The sequence below is a fragment of the Pagrus major genome, chromosome 5 (assembly GCF_040436345.1).
Source record: "Pagrus major chromosome 5, Pma_NU_1.0".
Classification (NCBI taxonomy): domain Eukaryota; kingdom Metazoa; phylum Chordata; class Actinopteri; order Spariformes; family Sparidae; genus Pagrus; species Pagrus major.
In genome coordinates this window covers 28,707,640-28,727,875 of record NC_133219.1, presented here as the reverse complement: position 1 = coordinate 28,727,875, position 20,236 = coordinate 28,707,640, and the positions used below count along the sequence as shown (strand labels likewise).

General features: G+C 42.1%; 1 protein-coding gene across 1 annotated transcript in view; it reads right to left on the bottom strand.

Moving 5' to 3' along the window:
- syne3 (spectrin repeat containing, nuclear envelope family member 3) overlaps positions 1-19,804 on the bottom strand; it is a 39,436-nt gene extending 19,632 nt beyond the window's left edge. The window contains exons 1-7 of the mRNA XM_073466282.1: positions 19,744-19,804; positions 17,315-17,472; positions 16,371-16,543; positions 15,679-15,988; positions 12,729-12,884; positions 11,292-11,651; positions 3,511-3,647 (exon numbers count right to left, since the gene is read on the bottom strand). Coding sequence (XP_073322383.1) covers positions 3,511-3,647; positions 11,292-11,651; positions 12,729-12,884; positions 15,679-15,988; positions 16,371-16,543; positions 17,315-17,458 — 1,280 coding nt within the window. The 5' untranslated portion in view covers positions 17,459-17,472; positions 19,744-19,804. The remainder of the gene's footprint in view (positions 1-3,510; positions 3,648-11,291; positions 11,652-12,728; positions 12,885-15,678; positions 15,989-16,370; positions 16,544-17,314; positions 17,473-19,743) is intronic.
- Positions 19,805-20,236: the final 432 nt, after the last annotated feature.

Here is a 20,236-nt window from a genome sequence, read left to right as displayed (position 1 = left end):
TAAAAAGTTGGAGGGAACTTGCAGAAGTTTGAGAACAAAACAAACAGTCAAAAGCAAATTGCTTCCACAAGGTAGTGTGCAGAGGACAGAAGCACCAGGTGGTGATACTGGGACTGCAAAGAAAAGTAGATAACTACAAGGGCACCTGGAGAGAACGGACCTTCACTGAGGTCAGAACTCCAATCTTCTGTCAAATGTGCAAACTTTACGGTCAATATCACTGCTATGTTTTTGTGAAGCATAAACATTTTTCCTTCATATCTCTGGTGGAGTTTATGTTTCCACAGCAACACCTTAGTTTGAGAAGCAGCCATCAAACTCCTGCTCTGTGTAGAAAGTTTGAGTTACTACACGTGTCAGCGATCTCAGAGGATTATTGCTCCCCGTGTCTCTGACTGTGATAAGGAGTCATCTTAAATCTAAATTTGACGATGCATTGTCACTATTGAACTTCACTACCATTTCCTCCAGGGCCAAATGCCTTGTCTCTCAGTGTTAACAGAAGTGATACATAACTATGGTGTCTGCCCTGTGATTCAGATCGGCTCCTAACTTGAACAGGTTCTTCCTCAGCCAACGCTACAGCCTTCCAACAAGGTTCCTGAAAATCAGGACAATAATTTTTCTGTAATCCTGCAAACCAAGCAGCAAAAATCCATGTCTTCTCTCTTGCACAACTATTAAAGCTCAGAAGATTTATGTTACGGCTCAAAATATTCTTAATCATGTCCATAGAATTTTCTAGGAGGTTTTGTGGGAAAGTTCAGATGTGATTTCATAATAACTGCAGATAAAACACAGACAGTTAAATGGATATACTTGCAATTAATGGATACCAATTAACTGATAAGCTACCATGACCAATAGTCTCCAAAAATGAAATGTGAAATGTAGTTAGAGGCAAACCCTCACTTCAAGGTTTATTTTATGCATACATATTCAGCTGGGGTTTAAATGGAGCTGTTCTGTAAAAGATGCTCTTCTGAAAATTCAACAAATGTTTCTACACCCAACAAACTAACTCAATTCACTCAAATGTCTCCTTTGTAACTTTACTGATGGATTTTTAACCAATATATAATATCACTTCAGTCATCATTACCTCCCAGCTACGGGAACACACATCTCCAAACAGCTAACTCATGTCTGATTTTTAAATATGCAGAACTGGAGCACTGCACTCAGCCCCACACATCTCTGAGAGTAGCTCTGAAGCTAAGTAGGACAGCTCGCCTGCTGCAGGGACACACAATCCACACGTGTGGGATATTTACTTTACGCTGGTTTGTTCAGTAAAAAGGCAAAGAGAGAAAACACAACCACTGTTGAATCATCACTAACTCTTCACATGCACTGCCAGTTAGTGGCAGGCTGCCATGGCCCCCAGAGGCCCCAGACCAGCCCCCAGAGGTATCACAAGCAACATGAGCGTCACTGTTTACAAACCTGGCCGTCGTCTTTGTGTGTAATTCAAAGTATATCCCCCAGGTGGCAGATGAGGACAAACTCACCCGGGCTGACTGCACTGTGTTCTTAGAAGTTCTTTACATTTTGCATATTGTAAATGTAACTAAACACTGCAACAGTAAATGAGCTCAACATGTTGTTAATGTCAGTGAGGAGCTACATTAGTTTCCCTTCTTTAACCCCTCATGTCCTGAGCTGTTCACAGTCTGCTGCTGACCTGACTTCACACACTGATATACTGACTCCACTGTTCACCAGCTGAATTCATTCTTAATGCATAATGTTAATTTCTGAGGACACACAAAGAGGTGAAGAACATGCAGCGTAGACATGAAGTAGGTTCAGTATATCAGTGCTGTCAGAACACACACTTATCTCTTGGGCAGAAACCTGCAGCTTCTTGTGATTTGGATTTTAGACTCGTCCGTATTGCCATGTTGATTATTTTGTGATTAATTGTGCAGCCCGAGAGGAAACTGTTCATCATTTGAAATCCTCCTGCTGCTGCCTTGATTTTCTGCCTACAGGGTTTTTTTTCTAAAACGTGGCATCAGATGTGCTCAACATCAACACTTCTCTAATCTCAGACTGTTTCACACAGAGCCTTGACACTGCACTTATTAAGCAGCTCACTAACGACCATTATAGACCCGTATATAATGGATCAAATCTCTTGCTGTTTTTTAACAGCTTCACACCTTCATGAGTCTATACAATGTTTCAGATGTTTTCAGGCTGGAAGTCAGCAACAGCACCATGACTGCTCCGATCTGATCTCAGTGCTGCGTTCAACACGGGTGACCACAAGATATCACGAGCACAGTGCTACACTGGTCTGAGTCCATGTGTTATTACAGACATATACATATACATATACATATGTCCCCCAAGGTTCCATTCAACATCAACACACTCCCGAGGGCTGCAACGATTATTCATTTAATCAATTAATTGGCAACTATTACATTTATCACCAACTACTTTGATAATCAGTTGAGTAATATTTGAAGAAAAAAATGTCAAAATTCTGATTCTCGCTTCTTAACTGCATATGTTGTACATACATATGTTGTAGTTTCTTTACTCCTCTGACAGTGAGCTGAGTATCTTTGACCGGTGGACAACAGAAACATTACATCATCTCTGACTCTGAGCGACATTTTTCAACATTTTCTGACATCTGATAGAACAAACGGCTAACTGATTTGTCCTCACTAGGCTCGACTGAGACAGCTGCAGCTAATTCACAGCACCTTGGCTTGAGTCCTCACTAAGACCAGGACAGTGGATCAGGATCAGGATCAGCTCAGCTCTCAGATCTTCACTCTGGCTTCATGTGAAAACATTTAAATGGTTTATAAAGCTGTGAATGCTGCAGGACTGAACTACATGTCTGATCTGATGCTCTGTTATAAACCATCTAGATCTCTCAGAAGTCTGCGACAGGTCAGATGACTGATTTCTGTCTGTCACACTAAACACTGAGAAGCTGCATTCAGTTTTTATTCTCCACGATGCTGTGAGAAAACCTGCAGTCTGCCTGAACACTCAGTTCTTTTCATCAGGGCTACATCTTATTAAATTAAAACTATAGACTCTTTTTTTATCCACCATCCTGCACTGTAGTTTTTATTGTACTGTTTCATTTGCATTTGACTTTATTAGGTTATTTAAAGTTGATCTTCTCTTTTACTTTGTTCTAATCCTTCAAAATTCTAATTATGGTATTTTATAAAGCCTTTGTTTCTTTCTTATCTTGCATTAAGGCATCTCTGTCTTCTGTAAAGCCGTCTGAATTTCCTTGTCCTTCAAAATTTCTCAAATTTTATGACTTTTCCAGGTTTTTCATGACCTTGAGAACCCTGGAAGTCAGACAATCATAGATATTCAGGAAAGGTTAAGAAAGTACCATTCAGTAAAATGAGTGGGAACAGTTCTGAGGCCAGTCCAAACAGCTGGTACTGCGAGTTAGTCTTCATGTGTTCCACAATGTTTTCATGATTTTCCTGGTTTTCAAACAGCAGCAGATTTCCAGTCACATACCTCTGATGTTCTTTGACTACAGCTAGGACGTCATCAGAAAGGTGGCGCGAGTCCTCTGAGAACCTGAAGAGCTCTTTGAGTTGAGCCTTGAGAAGCTCCACTTGAGACTCCTCTCCTGCCAGAGTGTTCCTCACACCCTGCAAGATACAATCACAGAGCACAATCAACGTGAGCTCAGGCCACAACAGCAGCAAACCCACGGGTGTGGTTCTTACTACAGAAACGCCTATGTTGTTATACGCCATGCTCACATCCAATCATTCAAACTGTAGATACGAGTCAGTCGTAGTTCTGTGATTCTGAGTTGGAGATGTGAACTACTGACAAATATAAAATATCCTCAGTGTCTTCAAACCTGTGATGAGTGTGGAGTGAAATACAGGATCAACACTAATACAGTCATTCAATAAACTAAAGGAGACTAATCGTCAGAACTGACACAGTGATGTTGACAGGTATCCATACAGTGAGTCCTCAGGAACCACAGCTGGTCATTTGAGTGGGTCGCCAATAAAATGTGTGATTTCTGACTAATTGTACTGTTAAACTAGTGTTTGATGTTTTATAATTATGGTTTTATGTTTGATGAAAATGTATCTGAAAAGTAAACAAATAAAATCCTAAATCTGAAAACCAACATCTACAGCTGCCCTCTGAGAGTTGATGAGTCCGTCAGTCAGAGTACAACAACAGGATAACACACAGAAGCTCATAAAAATGCCCAGAGATAACATCTCAGTGAGGAATTATATATAAAGTTAACAATAAATGTATCTTTATATTAGCTGCAGCATTAGTTAACATAGATCCAACTGACAGCTGAGCAGTAGTGTTAGTAGTGTTAGCTTTCTGACTGTGTGGAAATCTGATGTTTCCACATCACAAACAGATACGTAGATATGTAGATAGACAGATCTGTAGCATCACTACTTAAAGTATATATTCAGAGGTGTGAAGCTTTTTACTTATGGAAGAATTATCCTATCTTTATTCAAGAGCGTAGATTTTCAGTTTGAGAGCATGATTTCATTCATTTTCAGTGACACAGCTCCTTCTCGTGCTCAGATTTATTCTCCTCACACTCACATTTTGTGCTCGCACTGAGATGTTTGCTGCTTTCTTTCAAAATGTGTGCTTGAACTCAAAAATCACATGCTTGTGCTCACACATCTTCTTGCACACAAAAATTTCGCTCGCATTCAAATATGTCCTGTGCTCGCTCAGATCTAAAGTCTGCGCGCTCAAACCTAATGTGCACGCACTCAGAACAAGCACCCCCTCTCCGGTTGAGGAGTCTGCTCAGACTCAAGGCTGTCCCTCCCTGCGCTCAAAATATTGTGTTTCACCAGCCAATAGGGGACAGCTAGAGCGTGGACCAATCAAATGACGGATGCCGCCTTGGGTGCGTTCCTTCGCACTTTTTTTGAGTGCTCCGCAGGGGCGGGCATATGGTCTGTTTGTAAAACTGCTTCTCTCAAAATACACCAATTTACCATATTAGCCAACTATTTGAATCGTCACCTATTTAAGACGCCAGCATATTTATGTATAATTAATCTTAAGTCAATTATGTTAATTATGTAATTCAGAGAAAAACGTAGGATGTTTGGTGGGTCAGGATCTCAATCACAACACATTATAACAGCATCAGTATGATTATAAACAGTCAGCGGGTACATGTTTAGATTAACAGGACGACACCGGGAACCCGTTGAAAAAAACACACACGTCATCTTCATGACGTGTACCGCCACGCCGGCGCCGGCTTTCTGTGTGAATTACTCTGGTTCCTCTTTTACGCCGGAGCTGCTCGGCTCTGTGTGAACAACCAACGGCGGAGAATTGGCGAACCTCCGCTGCGGCGATAATGCGGCGACTCTGTGTGGTTTAAAATGCAATATCTGGCAGTGTACTTAACCACTCGACCCTATTGGCTGGTGAAACACAATATTTTGAGCGCAGGGAGGGACAGCCTTGAGTCTGAGCAGACTCCTCAACCGGAGAGGAGGTGCTTGTTCTGAGTGCGTGCACATTAGATTTGAGCGCGCAGACTTTAGATCTGAGCGAGCACAGGACATATTTGAATGCGAGCGAAATTTTTGTGTGCAAGAAGATGTGTGAGCACAAGCATGTGATTTTTGAGTTCAAGCACACATTTTGAAAGAAAGCAGCAAACATCTCAGTGCGAGCACAAAATGTGAGTGTGAGGAGAATAAATCTGAGCACGAGAAGGAGCTGTGTCACTGAAAAGCAATGAAATCATGCTCTCAAACTGAAAATCTACGCTCTTGAATAAAGATAGGATAATTCTTCCATATTTACTGAGGTAAAAAACTTTCAGATGGCTTCTTTCTAGATGTTGAATTGTGCTCCTGTGAATTATTAAAAGCCTTCTGTTTGTCACAGCACAGGGATGTACTCTGTTTAAGGTTAGAGCCATTAGTGGTTTATGTCCTGTAATGGTTTGACATTTCTTTCTGTTACCTGTCAGTGAGCATTCTGTCACACACAATTCAACTACAATGGCATATTTGAGATGCAGATAAACTGAAGCAGTTAACAATCCATTTCACGTCTTCAGCTAAAAGTGAGAGGAGACTGTGTCACAGAGAGGTGACAGTCTGTCTCTACTGCAGCAGATGACAGACAGATGAGTCCACAGAGTCATTAAGCATTCCAGTCACACCCTACAGAAGCAGATCCACAGGTCCACACGTACAGAACTGTTCCTCTAAAAGATTCTGTGTGAACGGGCTCCTGCTGGGTCCACACGTTTATCAGTCACATGCTGCAAACATTTACATCCCAACATATGAAAGATAAACTCTGTGTAACTCAGTGTCAGAGGACTGCTTATTAATCCACACCCAGTCGTGACTTGTGAGACAAAGAGGTGGAGGCATTTGGTATGTCACCATGTGAGGCACCCAGACAGAAATGATACTGTGGCTCCACCACACTTCTCACTAAAGTGATAAGCAGCTTCAATGCCAGGGCTGCTGGATTGTGTTTCCAGTGTGTCAGGCATGTGAGACAGGTTGTAAAATATATTCTGATGCAGACAAACAACGCAGTCAAGAGTCATCATGTCAGGGCACATAGATTTTATCACCTCTACGAGGGACGCGAGCAGGAATGTTGTGTGTGAGAGAAGAAAAGGCTACAAGAGGAGGCTTCAGAATGTCAACAAAAAGAAAAAAAAGAAATACGAAATGAAGTTGTGCAACCATGGAGGAGAATGGATAATAGAAAGAAAATAAGAGAGATGGTGGAGGACAGACTGAGGGCCAAATGTTTTGGTATGCTGGGAAGGAGCAGAGTGACACTGAAGAAAAAACAAGTCAATCCAAACAGCTCCTGACTGAAATGTGTCCTGGTCCTCTTTAACATGCATCTACATCCTTCTCTAGACTCCACAAGCAGAGCAAAAAACATGAAACCTGAAGCATTATACACAAGAAAACTGCTCAGTGAAATAGGTATGGTGGATGTGTGGAGGGAATTGCACCCGACTGATAAACAGTTCAGCTTTTTCTCTTATCCACACTCAGTGTACTCGAGAATTGACTACTTTTTTATGTTCAAAGTTGACAGACACAGAATTACTAAATGTGACATAGGAGTAAGAGACATTTCTGACCATGCTGGGACACTACATTTAGATGACAGACTTAAGGAGACCTCATGAAGACTGAATACTAGCCTCTTAAATGATCCTCAATGTCAAAAATATATAACGAATGAAGTAAAAGATTACATGTCGTATAATAATAATGGAACGGTATCACCTAGTACTCTGTGGGATGCAGCTAAGGCTGTTCTAAGGGGCAAACTTATAATGTGGTCAGCCAGGAAGAAGAAAGTAAAAGAAAAAGAAATTAAAGATTTGACTGCAAAACTAAAACTTTTGGGAGATTAGACATATGAAGTATAATGAAAATGTTGTTTTATATCAAATTCAGGAGACAAAACAAACCCTAAATAACATATATGAAAGCCAACTGGAAAAAAAGCTAAATTAATGAAGCTAAATTTTTATGAAAATGGTCCAAGATCTAAAAAGTTACTTGCATGGAGGATACATAAACCATTGGCAGAGAGATTTATACACAAAATTAAACACCCCCAGACTAACAAAATGTATTACAAATTGGAGGACATCCCAGGCTCCTTTGAATCTTACTATAAGAACTTATACACTCAACCACAGGCAGCTGGGCTGGAAATTGTATCAGATTTTCTAGCATCCCTGGATTTACCATCTGTAGGGACAGAACAGAATAAAATAATGACCCAGGAGATAACAGAGGAAGAAATAAATAAAGCCATATCAAGACTGAAAGCAAACAAAATGCCAGGAGCCGATGGTTATCCATCAGAATGGTATAAAACCTTGAGGGAGGCCTTGGTACCAATACAAAGAATATTTTAACTACGTTCTTAGAGGTGGAGAGACACCACTTTCCTGGAGACAAGCAAATATTTCAGTAATCCCCAAAGCAGGTAAAGACAAGACAGAATGTAGTTCTTACAGACCTATATCAGTGCTAAACATGGATTATAGATTATATACATCAATATGGGCAAAAAGAATGGAAAATATCATAGCAGACCTGATAGATCCGGACCAGACGGGTTTTGTGAAAAACAGACAAACCCAGGATAATGTGCGGCGGGCTCTCCACCTCATTGATCATGCGAGAAATAATAACATGGAATCCCTAGTTATAAGTGTTGACGCCGAAAAGGCTTTTGATTCAGTCCGTTGGGATTATCTATATTTGGTTCTGAAACGTTTTGGATTTAATGATCAAGTAATAAAAGGTTTTGAACTCCCTCTATTGCTCACCCACAGCCAGGATTAAAATAAACGGATCTTTATCTAAGACAGTGTCCCTGATAAGGGGTTGTCGTCAGGGATGCCCCCTTAGTCCGACACTTTTTGCCTTGTTTATTGAGCCGTTGGCACAGGCAATAAGAGAGGACGAAAATATATCTGCCATTCTGATTGGAAACACAGAACATAATACGTGGATGATATTCCTATGACCCTTATTAAACCCAAAATAAGTCTGCCTAAATTACTATTACTTCTTGAAGAATTTGGCTCATATTCTGGTTACAAATTAAATTTAAACAAAACCTAACCCCTGATCTTTAATCAGGGACCGCACAAGAACATCTATAAGACATGTAAACTTTAGAACACAGGTAGTACAATTAAATATCTAGGAGTACAAATACCAAAAGATTTAACTACTATTTATGACCATAACTATACAAACATTACAACAGTTATCAAAACAGACCTAAGTCACTGGTTGTTACTACCAATGAATATGTATAACCGAATAGAAATAATTAAGATGAATATACTACCCAGGCTCTTATTTCACCTGGAAAAATGTTTTAAGGTACTTCATAACTCCAAACATTAAAAGCTTACAGACCAACAACCCAGAACAAGGACAGTGTTGGAGAAGGTGTGGTAATATGTCTGCTGGCCATTTCCACATATTCTGGGAGTGTCCGAACATCACTTCATACTGGGTAGATGTAATCACAGCGATTAGATCAGCTATTAACTTACAGCTTGACCTTAGTTTCAGCGTTATATATCGAGGAAACATACCAGCCGGAGTGAATAAACAAGACAGGTATCTATTACAATTATTACTAGCAACTAGCAAAAAAGCAATAACCAGGAAATGGCTGAGCACTGAGTGTCCGACTATACTGGATTGGATAGAAATAGTAAAAGAAATTCACAATATGGAAAGATTAACATTTTCCCTGAGATATGATACAGAGAAGGGCAACAGATATTGGAAGAAATGGAGATGTTGCTTGGATGCAAGATGACTGTATTGTAATGTTTGCTCTGGATGGACTTCTCACTTGGACTTAAAATGGACCTCCTTAATATACAGAGGAACACTCCCCCCTGAGCAAGGGTACCTCAAAAGACAGTTATTGACATGATGGACCCCCCCCCCCCCCCCCAATTCAATGTATTAGCCCTTTCTATTTCTATTTTTACTTTGACTGATACGCAGTATTTCACATTGTAATAGATGACCCTGTCTGATGTTTTGTTTTGTTCCATGTACGTATTTGTGATTGTAAATGTATTTCCCAAAACAATAAAAACAAAGTTATAAAAAAAGAAATGTGTCCTGGTCCTGAGCACCATCAACTGCGGCACCAAGCGTCTGACTAGATCTGTAATCTTAAAATCTTGTGTTCATAAAGAACAGTTTTTAAATAATAAAAGAGGTTTAAGGGTTAAAAAGCAAAGCAGACTCAATGACGGGTCTTCTCTATGGCAGGAGTGTTAAAAAAAGGACCAGTAATAATCAGGTTTTAATACCAAATATCAATCAGTGTTGATGATAAACAGATATTTGAATCAAGAGTGAGGGTCTGTTAGTGTGTGTTGCCTCCACCATCAGTCACATCTGATCAGAACCACATCAAAGTTCTAATGAAGGACATTTGTTGAGTCATGAATATTTAATGTTAGAAACACTTCAGATATTAAACGAAGGCTTGAAGGGCTTTACAGAAGGTGAAATGTCCCACAGATCTATAATAACACAACCATTATTAAAGCAGTAGATACCATGGTTTATACAATATGGCAACATTTTCTGACGGTAGACAAATTATTGCAGTTACATGTACTGAAGTAGTCGGATTACAGCTGGCTTTGTGATTCCTTTCACACCAGGTAAATGAGAAACCTGGCATCTGTAGTCAGAGGCTGGGGAGGGATCAGATGGATGTCAGTAACCAGCTACAAGTTCATGTAAATGTGTTCTCTGATTATCTTTCACTGAGTGCCAGTAAACCCTCTGACTGTCTGGCAGTAAATATCGTTTCATCGCCCACCCTAACCCAGAAGAGCAGCGCAGCTTTGTTCTGTTGTACCTGACAGCCACCAGCTCTGTCTTCAAAGATCTGACACCATCTAAAACGTAAATGGCAATAACTTAAAAGGAAAATTAAAGGAAAACTTGTGATGGGAAAGTTACATAAAGGCACATAAATCAAAATAAAATATTATCCTAAATGCTGCAATAAAAGGTTCGAGTCTCCAGTGTGAGCACTGGGTGAAGAAGAAGGAAATGGTCCTCCATGTTGGATTTTACATGGCCTGTATTAACACCATATCAGTCACAGACCACCACCATCTACCTATTTGACTGGCCTGCATGGTTGTCAGAGGTGAGCTTACTGAGTCACAAAGCCAGTGTTAGTTTGAGAGCAGGCGTGCTGCCGTGAGTAGGAGAGACTGTTCAGAACAGGTGTAGGCTGAGTTTCCCTCTACAAAGTTCTGTTTCAGGTTAGTGTCCATGTGTTTAATGTCTCTTCAATGAACTGTAAATGAAGCACAGATGCTAAACAGTGTCAGACCTGTGACAGCAAGCTGACTGAGTTTGGAGAGGTGGCAAGGCAGCGAGACAACATGTGGGCCAATAACTGTTTGTTAAACATGACAGCTGACAGCTGATCTCTGGAGGTTCATGTATGTACAGTATGACAGCCGAGCCCCAGGAAGGCCCCAAACAACAGCATCAATACCTTGAATACATACAGAACATCCACTGCACATTGACCCAATATCTACTGGACTGAAGTTCACCTTCTGTTCAATGGGTCATGACCTTTAAGATAAAACACCAGAAATGTAACTTGAGTAAATATCCAGGATCACAAGTATCTCCTGCATCTAGACAACATTTCCACAGACCTAATAACACCATGTGTAAAGAACCTACCATATATTTAGTATACTGGCCCACCATCTGCTCTTCGGTGCGGTCAGTGCGGTCCCCGGCCTCACGGCTCCCCTCCAGGTCCTGGTCCAGCCCCTGCATTAACAGCCTGAGGCGGCTGATGTCTTCTCCCAGCCGCTGACACCTGGCCATGTACTGACTGTGGGAGTCCAGGCTGGAGCGCAGGCCCTCGTCAGCCTCACAAAAGCCCTGCCTCAGCCTCTGCCAGCCAAGTCTCAACTCCTCAGCCTCCTCCACCACCACCTCCGCCCCAGCAGGCGAGGTGTTGCCCCTCACCGCCTCCGCCACGCCCTCAATATGCTGCAGCGTCTTCTCCTCACTGGCCACGCAGTCATCCAGAGCCTGACTCAGGGACAGAACAAACATTACCATGTGTTTTGTGACTTCTCAACAGCTGTGTAGCTAGAAAATGTGTTATGGATGAACAGAGATTCTCCCTGTCACACCTCAGTGAAGACAAGGCTTCTTCATGGTTTTATTTAGTGTTGTTAAACAAACTGAATGTAGAAGGTGTGTCTTCTCTGTCTGTCATCATCAGAAACTGTGACTTTGCAGTGAGGTTAGACAGAATTTGGTTTAGTGTAATGTTACATAAGCTTTACATTTCTTTGTGTCTAAACAAGTGATGCTATAATAATCTGTGTCAAACACAAGATTATGATCCTTCCAGGTTCTGTTCATCCAGATAATCTTCACAGACGAACACCACTTTGTGATGTTTGAAGTGTAAATTAAATGTGTAGAAGTAAAAAGCTAATGTTAGTCTATAAACAGACGACATCACATGACTTAAACGTCTCCACTACTAAGTGTCTTACTGCACAATTACTATCCAGGTTTTCTGTAAACTGATCAATGTACAAGTTGTAAAGTCAGAGTTAGAACAGTTTGTAACTAAAGTGGGCCTGTAAAGATGGACTAGTGAGTAGATGAGTCTCCGTGTTCGCTGTGAGGACGTTTAATGTCCCCGACAACCTCTGTAGTCTCATGTAGACACTTGTTAGCCACGTCAATGCTTTGTGGTTCATTATTAACTGATGCATTTTATGTTGTAGAACAAAAACGTGAAAATTTCGCAAGCTAACCACGTACCTCATTATACCAGGAATTCACAATAAACAAATAAACCCATTAAAAAAAACACTAACTTGGAGACAAAGTAACCAGAAGTGCAAAAAAGCAAACCGATCTCCAGGTTTTAGGACTCGGCCCTGTGTTTACCACAGGGATAATTATATTCACTTTTTATTTAGTTACAACCTTTAGAGTACAAAAGTTGCACATCTGAGATTATTTATTCAAACTCCAAATAGAACCCTCTCCTGTTTCCACGACTGAAAATAACAGTGACAGCTGTTGAGACTGTGAACATGGCAACATCAAACAGCAGCACCCTAATTCACTTTCAGTGAGTCTCACTTGTAGGGCTTTGAGCTTGTTCTCGGCTGTATCCTCCCTCTCCATCAGATCAGTTAGCTCCTTGGTTTTTGACAGCAGCCAGGATTGGAACCTCTGAACGCAGCCTTGGTACGTCTGGTGCTCCTCAGCAAACTTTTGAAGCAGCGACAGACGCTCCTGGAACAGCAAGAGACAACAACTTGTGGTAATTTTTAGCATCGCACTGTTCAGAATGAATGCACACATCACAGACTTCACATTTGGGTATCTGAGCGAGGAGCCTGAATGTGGATGTGAATTGTTATGTGAGACTCTCTGTTGTCTGTTTCTTCAACTGCAGGGTTCTTGAGAGCATGTTCACATTTTAAACAAGACCACAAAGACTAGAAAGAGCCAGTTCACAGACAGGAGCTGCTCACAGGAATCATTATCACATTAAACACTCCATTATTTAAACTGTCAACAGACAACTTCAGAGTGAGAAGTCGAAGTAAAAAAAAGTAAACGCTGTTTGAACAGAGTGCTGGCTGTAGAAAAATGACACCCTCCACATAGATTGGTTCCCTATAAACTCACTTTCACGGTGATATTCGGCCGGCACACCAAGCACAATTTTTCCTGCAAACCTAACGTCAAATTACAGCACAAAGGAAGCGTGTCTGCCACTGTACAACAGTAAGAGGGATTGTTTTCCCCGGTCACTATCCCCAGGTAACTAACTGTACACTGGACAAGAAAAAGAACCCCGCTGATGGAGGAGGCAAAGAAAGTGAAGAGAGAGTGATAGAGACCGAGGTACTAGATCAGTAGGTAACAAACCTGCATACTGATTTATACACCCAGCTGTTTTACTTTTCACAGCACTGACTTTAGGGTTTCTACATCAAACGTGGATTCTGACAGTTGGTTTTGCTTTGGACAGTAGCCAGGCTGTCAGCAGCAGCCATGTTGTCTTTGTGACAGTGGTGGTGTGAGGGGGGATTTGAAAAGTTGCCTTTTTACACTTTAAATCACAACTTTCACATTTAGAGTCAAAAGGACAGATTTCAAGTGAACAGCAGATGTAGGCTGAGACCGACGTGAGAGTGTGGTTCAATCTGAATGACAGTGTGAGGGGGCACTCTCTGGTAATGCTGACTCATCCAGCAGCATCTTTACACTGAAACTAAATTATTCATTTTAGACTTCAGTAAACAGTTGTCTCCTTCTGCAGGATCTGATTATATACACAGAATAAACATCAGTGTGCTTTTCATTAACCTCTAACTGACTGAGTGAAGTACTGAAGAAAACATGAACTGAAGGTAGAAATCCTCTCTTTTAAAGTAAATTAGGGGCTCACTGATGAGTGGTCATGTACTGTACACACACACACACACACACACACACACACACACACACACACTACAGTATGTATTGTTGATTAAGTTCAGGTTGAGATGAAGTTTTCTGAAGTATGAACAGGAAGTGTGTGTGTGTGTGTGTGTGTGTGTGTGTGTGTGTGTGTGTGTGTGTGTGTGTGTGTGTGTGTGTGTTTTGTAAGGAATCAGAGAATGAGAGCAGAACAGAATCTCTATTTCAAGCCACAGCTTTTGTAACTGCACAGTTTCTCAAGGCTTTTTCTTCCCGTTACAAAGAGGCTGTTCCTCGTTCTAACAAAGGAAGTCTTTTGTCCGACTCGAGAGGATTAACATGCTTTCATTTCCTGGTTTAATTTCATTTGTTGTCTTCAAGCATTCATTTAGTTGTTGGTTTTCCGTTTCCTAGTCTTATCTCATTCTGTGCCTTCTGCTTTTTAGGTATTATACTACACACATATTTTTATGTGTGCGGTTCACATAAAACCACACGGCCCTGTGCTGTTGTTTCTCCTGCATTAGCATAAGCAGAGCTGTCACAGGCTCGGTGCAAAGCTCTGTTCACACTTGAGCACCCTGATCACGACATGCATGAGCACAAAACACAGTACACGGGTCTGAGCTACCCCAGTTCAAGTTGTACAGCACCTGAAGCAAAAGCAGTGTGATGTGGTGCATAATGTGACAAAACATTCAAAGAAAAATTAATTAACTAGATAAACATCTGGTTTGTTTTCTAGGCTGCAAACCATTACCATGTGTAACTTTAAACACAACCGACTGAGCCATGGACCCAATCTCCTCACAGGTACCAGAGTGCTCACATGGTGCATCCTCCTTAATAAAGCCATGCTAATTAGAATTAACTAACCTGGTAGTATTTCAGCACAGGAGTGGTGGGTGGTCTCTGTAAAATAATGAAGCTGCCATCTGTGTCATTAAGATGTTTTGATGTGCAATTAGAAACTAAGTTATTGGTCAATTAATCAAATAAACAAGCATAAGATGAATCAATAATAAACGTACTTCTAACTTGCAATGATTCTCACAAATAACATCTTTGCACTGCAACAACACACATTTCCACGGACATGTTGGACCCACAGGTTCTGTCCTGAGGCAGTGATGTGCAGCTGAACTGTGTCATGAACACACTTAAATCTGAACCACTCATTAGAATGCAACACAGATAATCAGTCAATAAACAGAGCAACACTGCCAACACACAGAAGTTCAGTATAACATTTCAGTGTGTTGAGAAGTGAGTCTGAATAATTTTCACCAAAACAGAGTTTAGAATTCAGAGTTCAGCAATAAACAACAAGATAAAAGATAAATAATTTCACACTCTGTCCCCAGTATAAACTCTTCCCAAACAAAAGGTGATGATCGCAATTACCGCCATCTTGGTTTTCTTTTTTTGTCACCATTTTATTCAGAGGAGGGGGGGCAGATTACTCAGTGGGTGCCACCCATTGTCAGAACAAAGACGTCTGACCGGGTGTGAGCTGAACATTGTGTTAAGAGAATAAACAATATTTACACGAAGTCCTGTGCAGTACTTCTGTGAGCAGCTGTAGTGCAGAGTGCAGTGGAGTGAGACCTCCGCTCACCTCAGCTCTGTCTCTGACATTGTTGTAGGCCTCCTGCAGCCTCTCCTGGGCCTGGGGCTCCACACTGGGGTCCTGGGTTCTGTTGTGCAGTGTAGCAGCCTCGTCCAACAGCCTCTCCAGCAGCGTGGCCTGGCTGTGGATGTCGCTCACCACCACCCTCTGCTGGTCCACCTGCCAAAGCTTCTCCTTCACCCCCAGCTGAAGCTCCACCCTGACGTCCAGACTGCGCTGCTGCCTTGTCAGCCACTGCTCAAACTCCTCATAGGCCTTCAGGTACTCGCTCCAGTGGAGCCACACCCACTCGATCCGACTGGGCGTGAGGTAAACACATGAAGAAGAGTTAAGCTGAGAAGTTTGGGTGTGGTTGCTTTCACTGTGTTCATGAGCATGTTTTTAGTACGGGGGAATAGTGACATAAGGTGGATTTATTTTAAAAGCAGCTGTGTATAAATTAAACGGTTTGTCTTAAAGATCATTCTAGTTCTTATAAAGTCTGCATGTGTCATCACTTATCTATATCGCTAAACAGCCACACTGTACGTGCACAGTCTTTTTGTGAGTGTGGAACAATACCTGAAAACACACACCCAAAGAATGTAGCCAAAGCTGCCCACAGGGCGAACTAACACCTGTAAATCATGACATGTCTTTGTGAAGTGACCTGAGTGAGTGTGCAGTGGGTGGAGCAGCACCTGTGACAGTGGATGATATAGGTGCTGGTCTCCTCCCACAGGCTCTTCAGTTCTTTGAGTTTAGCGTGGGTGTGGTTCCTGAGCTCCTCATCTCCGCTCTGCAACAGGTTCTCTGCAGCCACCAGCGCCATGTCCATCTTCACACGACCTTCATGCTCCGACTGATGGATCTTCTACACATTCAGCAGGGTGCAGGGAGCAGCATATGAATCCATACAAACTACACACAGTGTATGTTGAGAGTGAACATTGAAAAACAAATACTAAAACCACTGTAGATGATACAACATTAGACTGAGATGACTGACAGCATCTTTCTCACACAACATGTCTTCTGTATATTAATTAATCGCTGCTCTGGAGTAAAGAGAGTGAACTACAGGGAACATTAGTTGTGTGATTCTAAGTTAAGCCAAGTGTGTACATAGGTTGTGTGTTGAAAAGTCTTTAGGCACTTCAATCATTTGCATGTTAGCATTAACCTTGTGGAGCTGTTTATCATTTACATGTTAAAACATGATGTACAGTAGTTATACGCTCTTGTGTCTGACTGCTCTCACAGAGGCAGTTGTGCTCAGTCGGACTGCACTGCACAGGTGCCACCTGTCAGGTACCCTCACTTTCTACCGACTCATGATCTTCAAATAATTCTACATTTTACTGCAAAACATTTACATACTGTATGAACTTGTTGGGTCATATGCAGTGCCTCAAGTATGTATCTATTTATTCAAAATATCCTTTTTAGTCACTTTAAATGTATTTATAAGGACTAAAATGTGTTTTATTTACTGTATAAATGAGGATGTCTCCTTTAGTTTATGTCTTTAAATGACTGTGTGTCTGTGACCATGTCCTGCAGCTGTCTCCACTCTGGAGTCTGAAGACTAAAGTAGCAGCAGGGGTCAGAGGTGAAGGGTCAAACAGGAAGTGAAGTAACTCACCTCTGTTTCTTTGAGCCGAGCCTCGAGGGCATCACGGGGCCCCTGGGTGTTGTCGTTGGCCCTCAGCCTCTCCTGAATGGCACGCATCCAGGATAGTGCCACCTCCAGGCTCTCCATGAACTCCTGCTGCTCCTGCTGTGTCATGACTGGTCCTGGGCCTGAGAAGAGGAACAGCGGTCAGAGTCCATATCAACAGGCACAAAATGTTCATCATTTTACAGAAGTGGTTTGTACGATGGAAACCAGAAGACACACCTCTTGTGACTCGTCATGCAGTTGCTGTGCAACACAGCTACAACACAGCTAGGATGGTTCAGTGCTTTCAACCTACACCAGTGTTTCCTGACCTGAGAGTCAGGGACCCAGAGCGGCTGAGATGAATCTCAGGGGTCAGGAGAGATTACAGGGCCAGCCGATGAGAAAGAAACAGTTTCTACACAGAAACTTTTCATTCATTTTTGATTTTTTTAAAAACATTAACTGCTGAACTGCACATACCTTCTAATTACAATGTACCCCTCCTTTATGCATTTCATACTTCAGGAAGAATTTAAAATAACCTGTCCTTTTCCGTTATGAGCATACTCAAGAACATGTACTGGTAAAATTCCAGGAATTCCATCAACTGTAGTAAAGTCAGTACAACACTACAGAAACGGGTTGTGCCCTCAGGAGATGCAGCTGGGAGGGAAACGTTGAGAGAACATAACTGACAGAGGTGGTGGAGAGTGTGCAGTGTGATGTGAGGGAGGAGTTCTGGCACCGCAGCAGCACAAAGAGGCACCACATCTTTTCTTTGAGGGAAAACAAATTGCAGGCGGCAGGGGCCATTTTCCTGAGTGACTCATTTCTCCCCACCACAACATTCCTTCTACCCAATATCTGCTTGTTTTGCCTCAGACTCGTATTCAGAACTCTGCCCACAGTGAGAGCAAACAAAAACATTTGAAACCTTTCTTTAAAGCCTGAAAAATGCATTTTAATCTGACAACTAAATATACTGGAAACAAGACATCTTTAGGGGGAATTTATGCTCCAAATGTGTTTCATGTTATTGTTATACTTGTTTAGAAGAGACAAAGTACATGAATCCATAATGACATTATAAAAACATGTGCTGGAGTTAGCTCAACAGCCAATCTGCACCTGTAGCAATTAGTATTAAATTATAGCGTGTACTTCCCTTCTCTCTGTCACTATTCATGTCTCTGCCATATTAACAGTAGGCTACATGCTACATGCTACATGCTACTACTGTTACACCATGGAGCTGTTTGAACAGAGGACAAATGTAAGGATGTGTCACAGTAGCCTCGGTGCTGGTACAGTCACTGGTTAGAGACAGTGTAGCCTGAGTTCTGGTGTGGTCACTGGTTGGAGACAGTGTAGCAGCCTTGGTTCTGTTGGGGTCACTGGTTGGATACAGTGCAGCAGCCTTGGTTCTGTTGCGGTCACTGGTTGGGTACAGTGCAGCAGCCTTGGTTCTGTTGGGGTCACTGGTTGGATACAGTGCAGCAGCCTTGGTTCTGTTGGGGTCACTGGTTGGAGACAGTGTAGCAGCCTTGGTTCTGTTCCGGTCACTGGTTGGAGACAGTGTAGCAGCCTTGGTTCTGTTGGGGTCACTGGTTGGATACAGTGTAGCAGCCTTGGTTCTGTTGCGGTCACTGGTTGGGTACAGTGCAGCAGCCTTGGTTCTGTTGCGGTCACTGGTTGGGTACAGTGCAGCAGCCTTGGTTCTGTTGCGGTCACTGGTTGGGTACAGTGCAGCAGCCTTGGTTCTGTTGGGGTCACCGGTTGGATACAGTGCAGCAGCCTTGGTTCTGTTGCGGTCACTGGTTGGGTACAGTGGTTGGGTACAGTGGTTGGGTACACTGTGTGGTATACAAGGTGAAGCCCCGCCCCCTGACTCTGACAGCTCGTGGAGTATACACGGTGAGGCCCCGCCCCCTGACTCTGACAGCTCGTGAAGTAAACTGCCTTAACTTTAATCCACTTCACCTGCACGTCCCGCTGACTGCGGCGAGACGTTCACGGTCTGTGTGTTATTCTGTAAGAAGTGCAGCTGCAGGACTGGTTTCAGTTCGAGGACGTGTGTGAATGTTTACACACACTCTCATACACCATACACATCTAACTTCAGTGTGCTGGGGTTAGGGTTACCACCTGTACGCTACGCTAACTTTAAGATGAAGAGTTGAAGATGAACGCCAGGACCGGACTGGTTTGCGGTAGTATCTCCGCTCATACACACAGCAGAGCAGAGTACTGTAATATCCGCAGCTCACTGTGGTATCACGGCTCCAGCAGTCAGAAGCTCGAGCCACTACAGGCTGATCCTGTCTGCATGTAGGCCTTTTACTGTACAGCTAGCTGAGACACGGTGCAGCTCTATTGGTCCGGTCCGGTTCAGTGAGAATAAAAACACTTACAGCTTTGTGTTCATCAGGTGTGAGGAGCCGCCGTCAGTGTGAACGCCGTCCCGTCCTGTTCGGTCCCGTCCCGTCCCGTCCAGTCCTGCTGCTGTTATGTACTGTCAACTTATGGCAGACAGGCAGGAAGTTGAGCTGAGGCCGCCGTCATGCTGCGTTCAATGACTCCCTGTAAACTACAGTATTACCCGACAATCCAACACAATGCGACTTACGGTTAACACTATGTTCTTATCCATCTGTAGTATAAACAACATCTGTTAATAATAACCATACAGATCATTTGTATCATCATTATATCCAGAGACTCTGGGCTAACAGAGCATCTGTGGCATTTAATTAAAAAAAAGCAATTGAAAATTGAAAACACGGCTTATTTATTAAGGCTATATATATATATATATATATATATATATATATATATATATATATATATATATATATATATATATACATATATATATATATATATATATATATATATATATATATA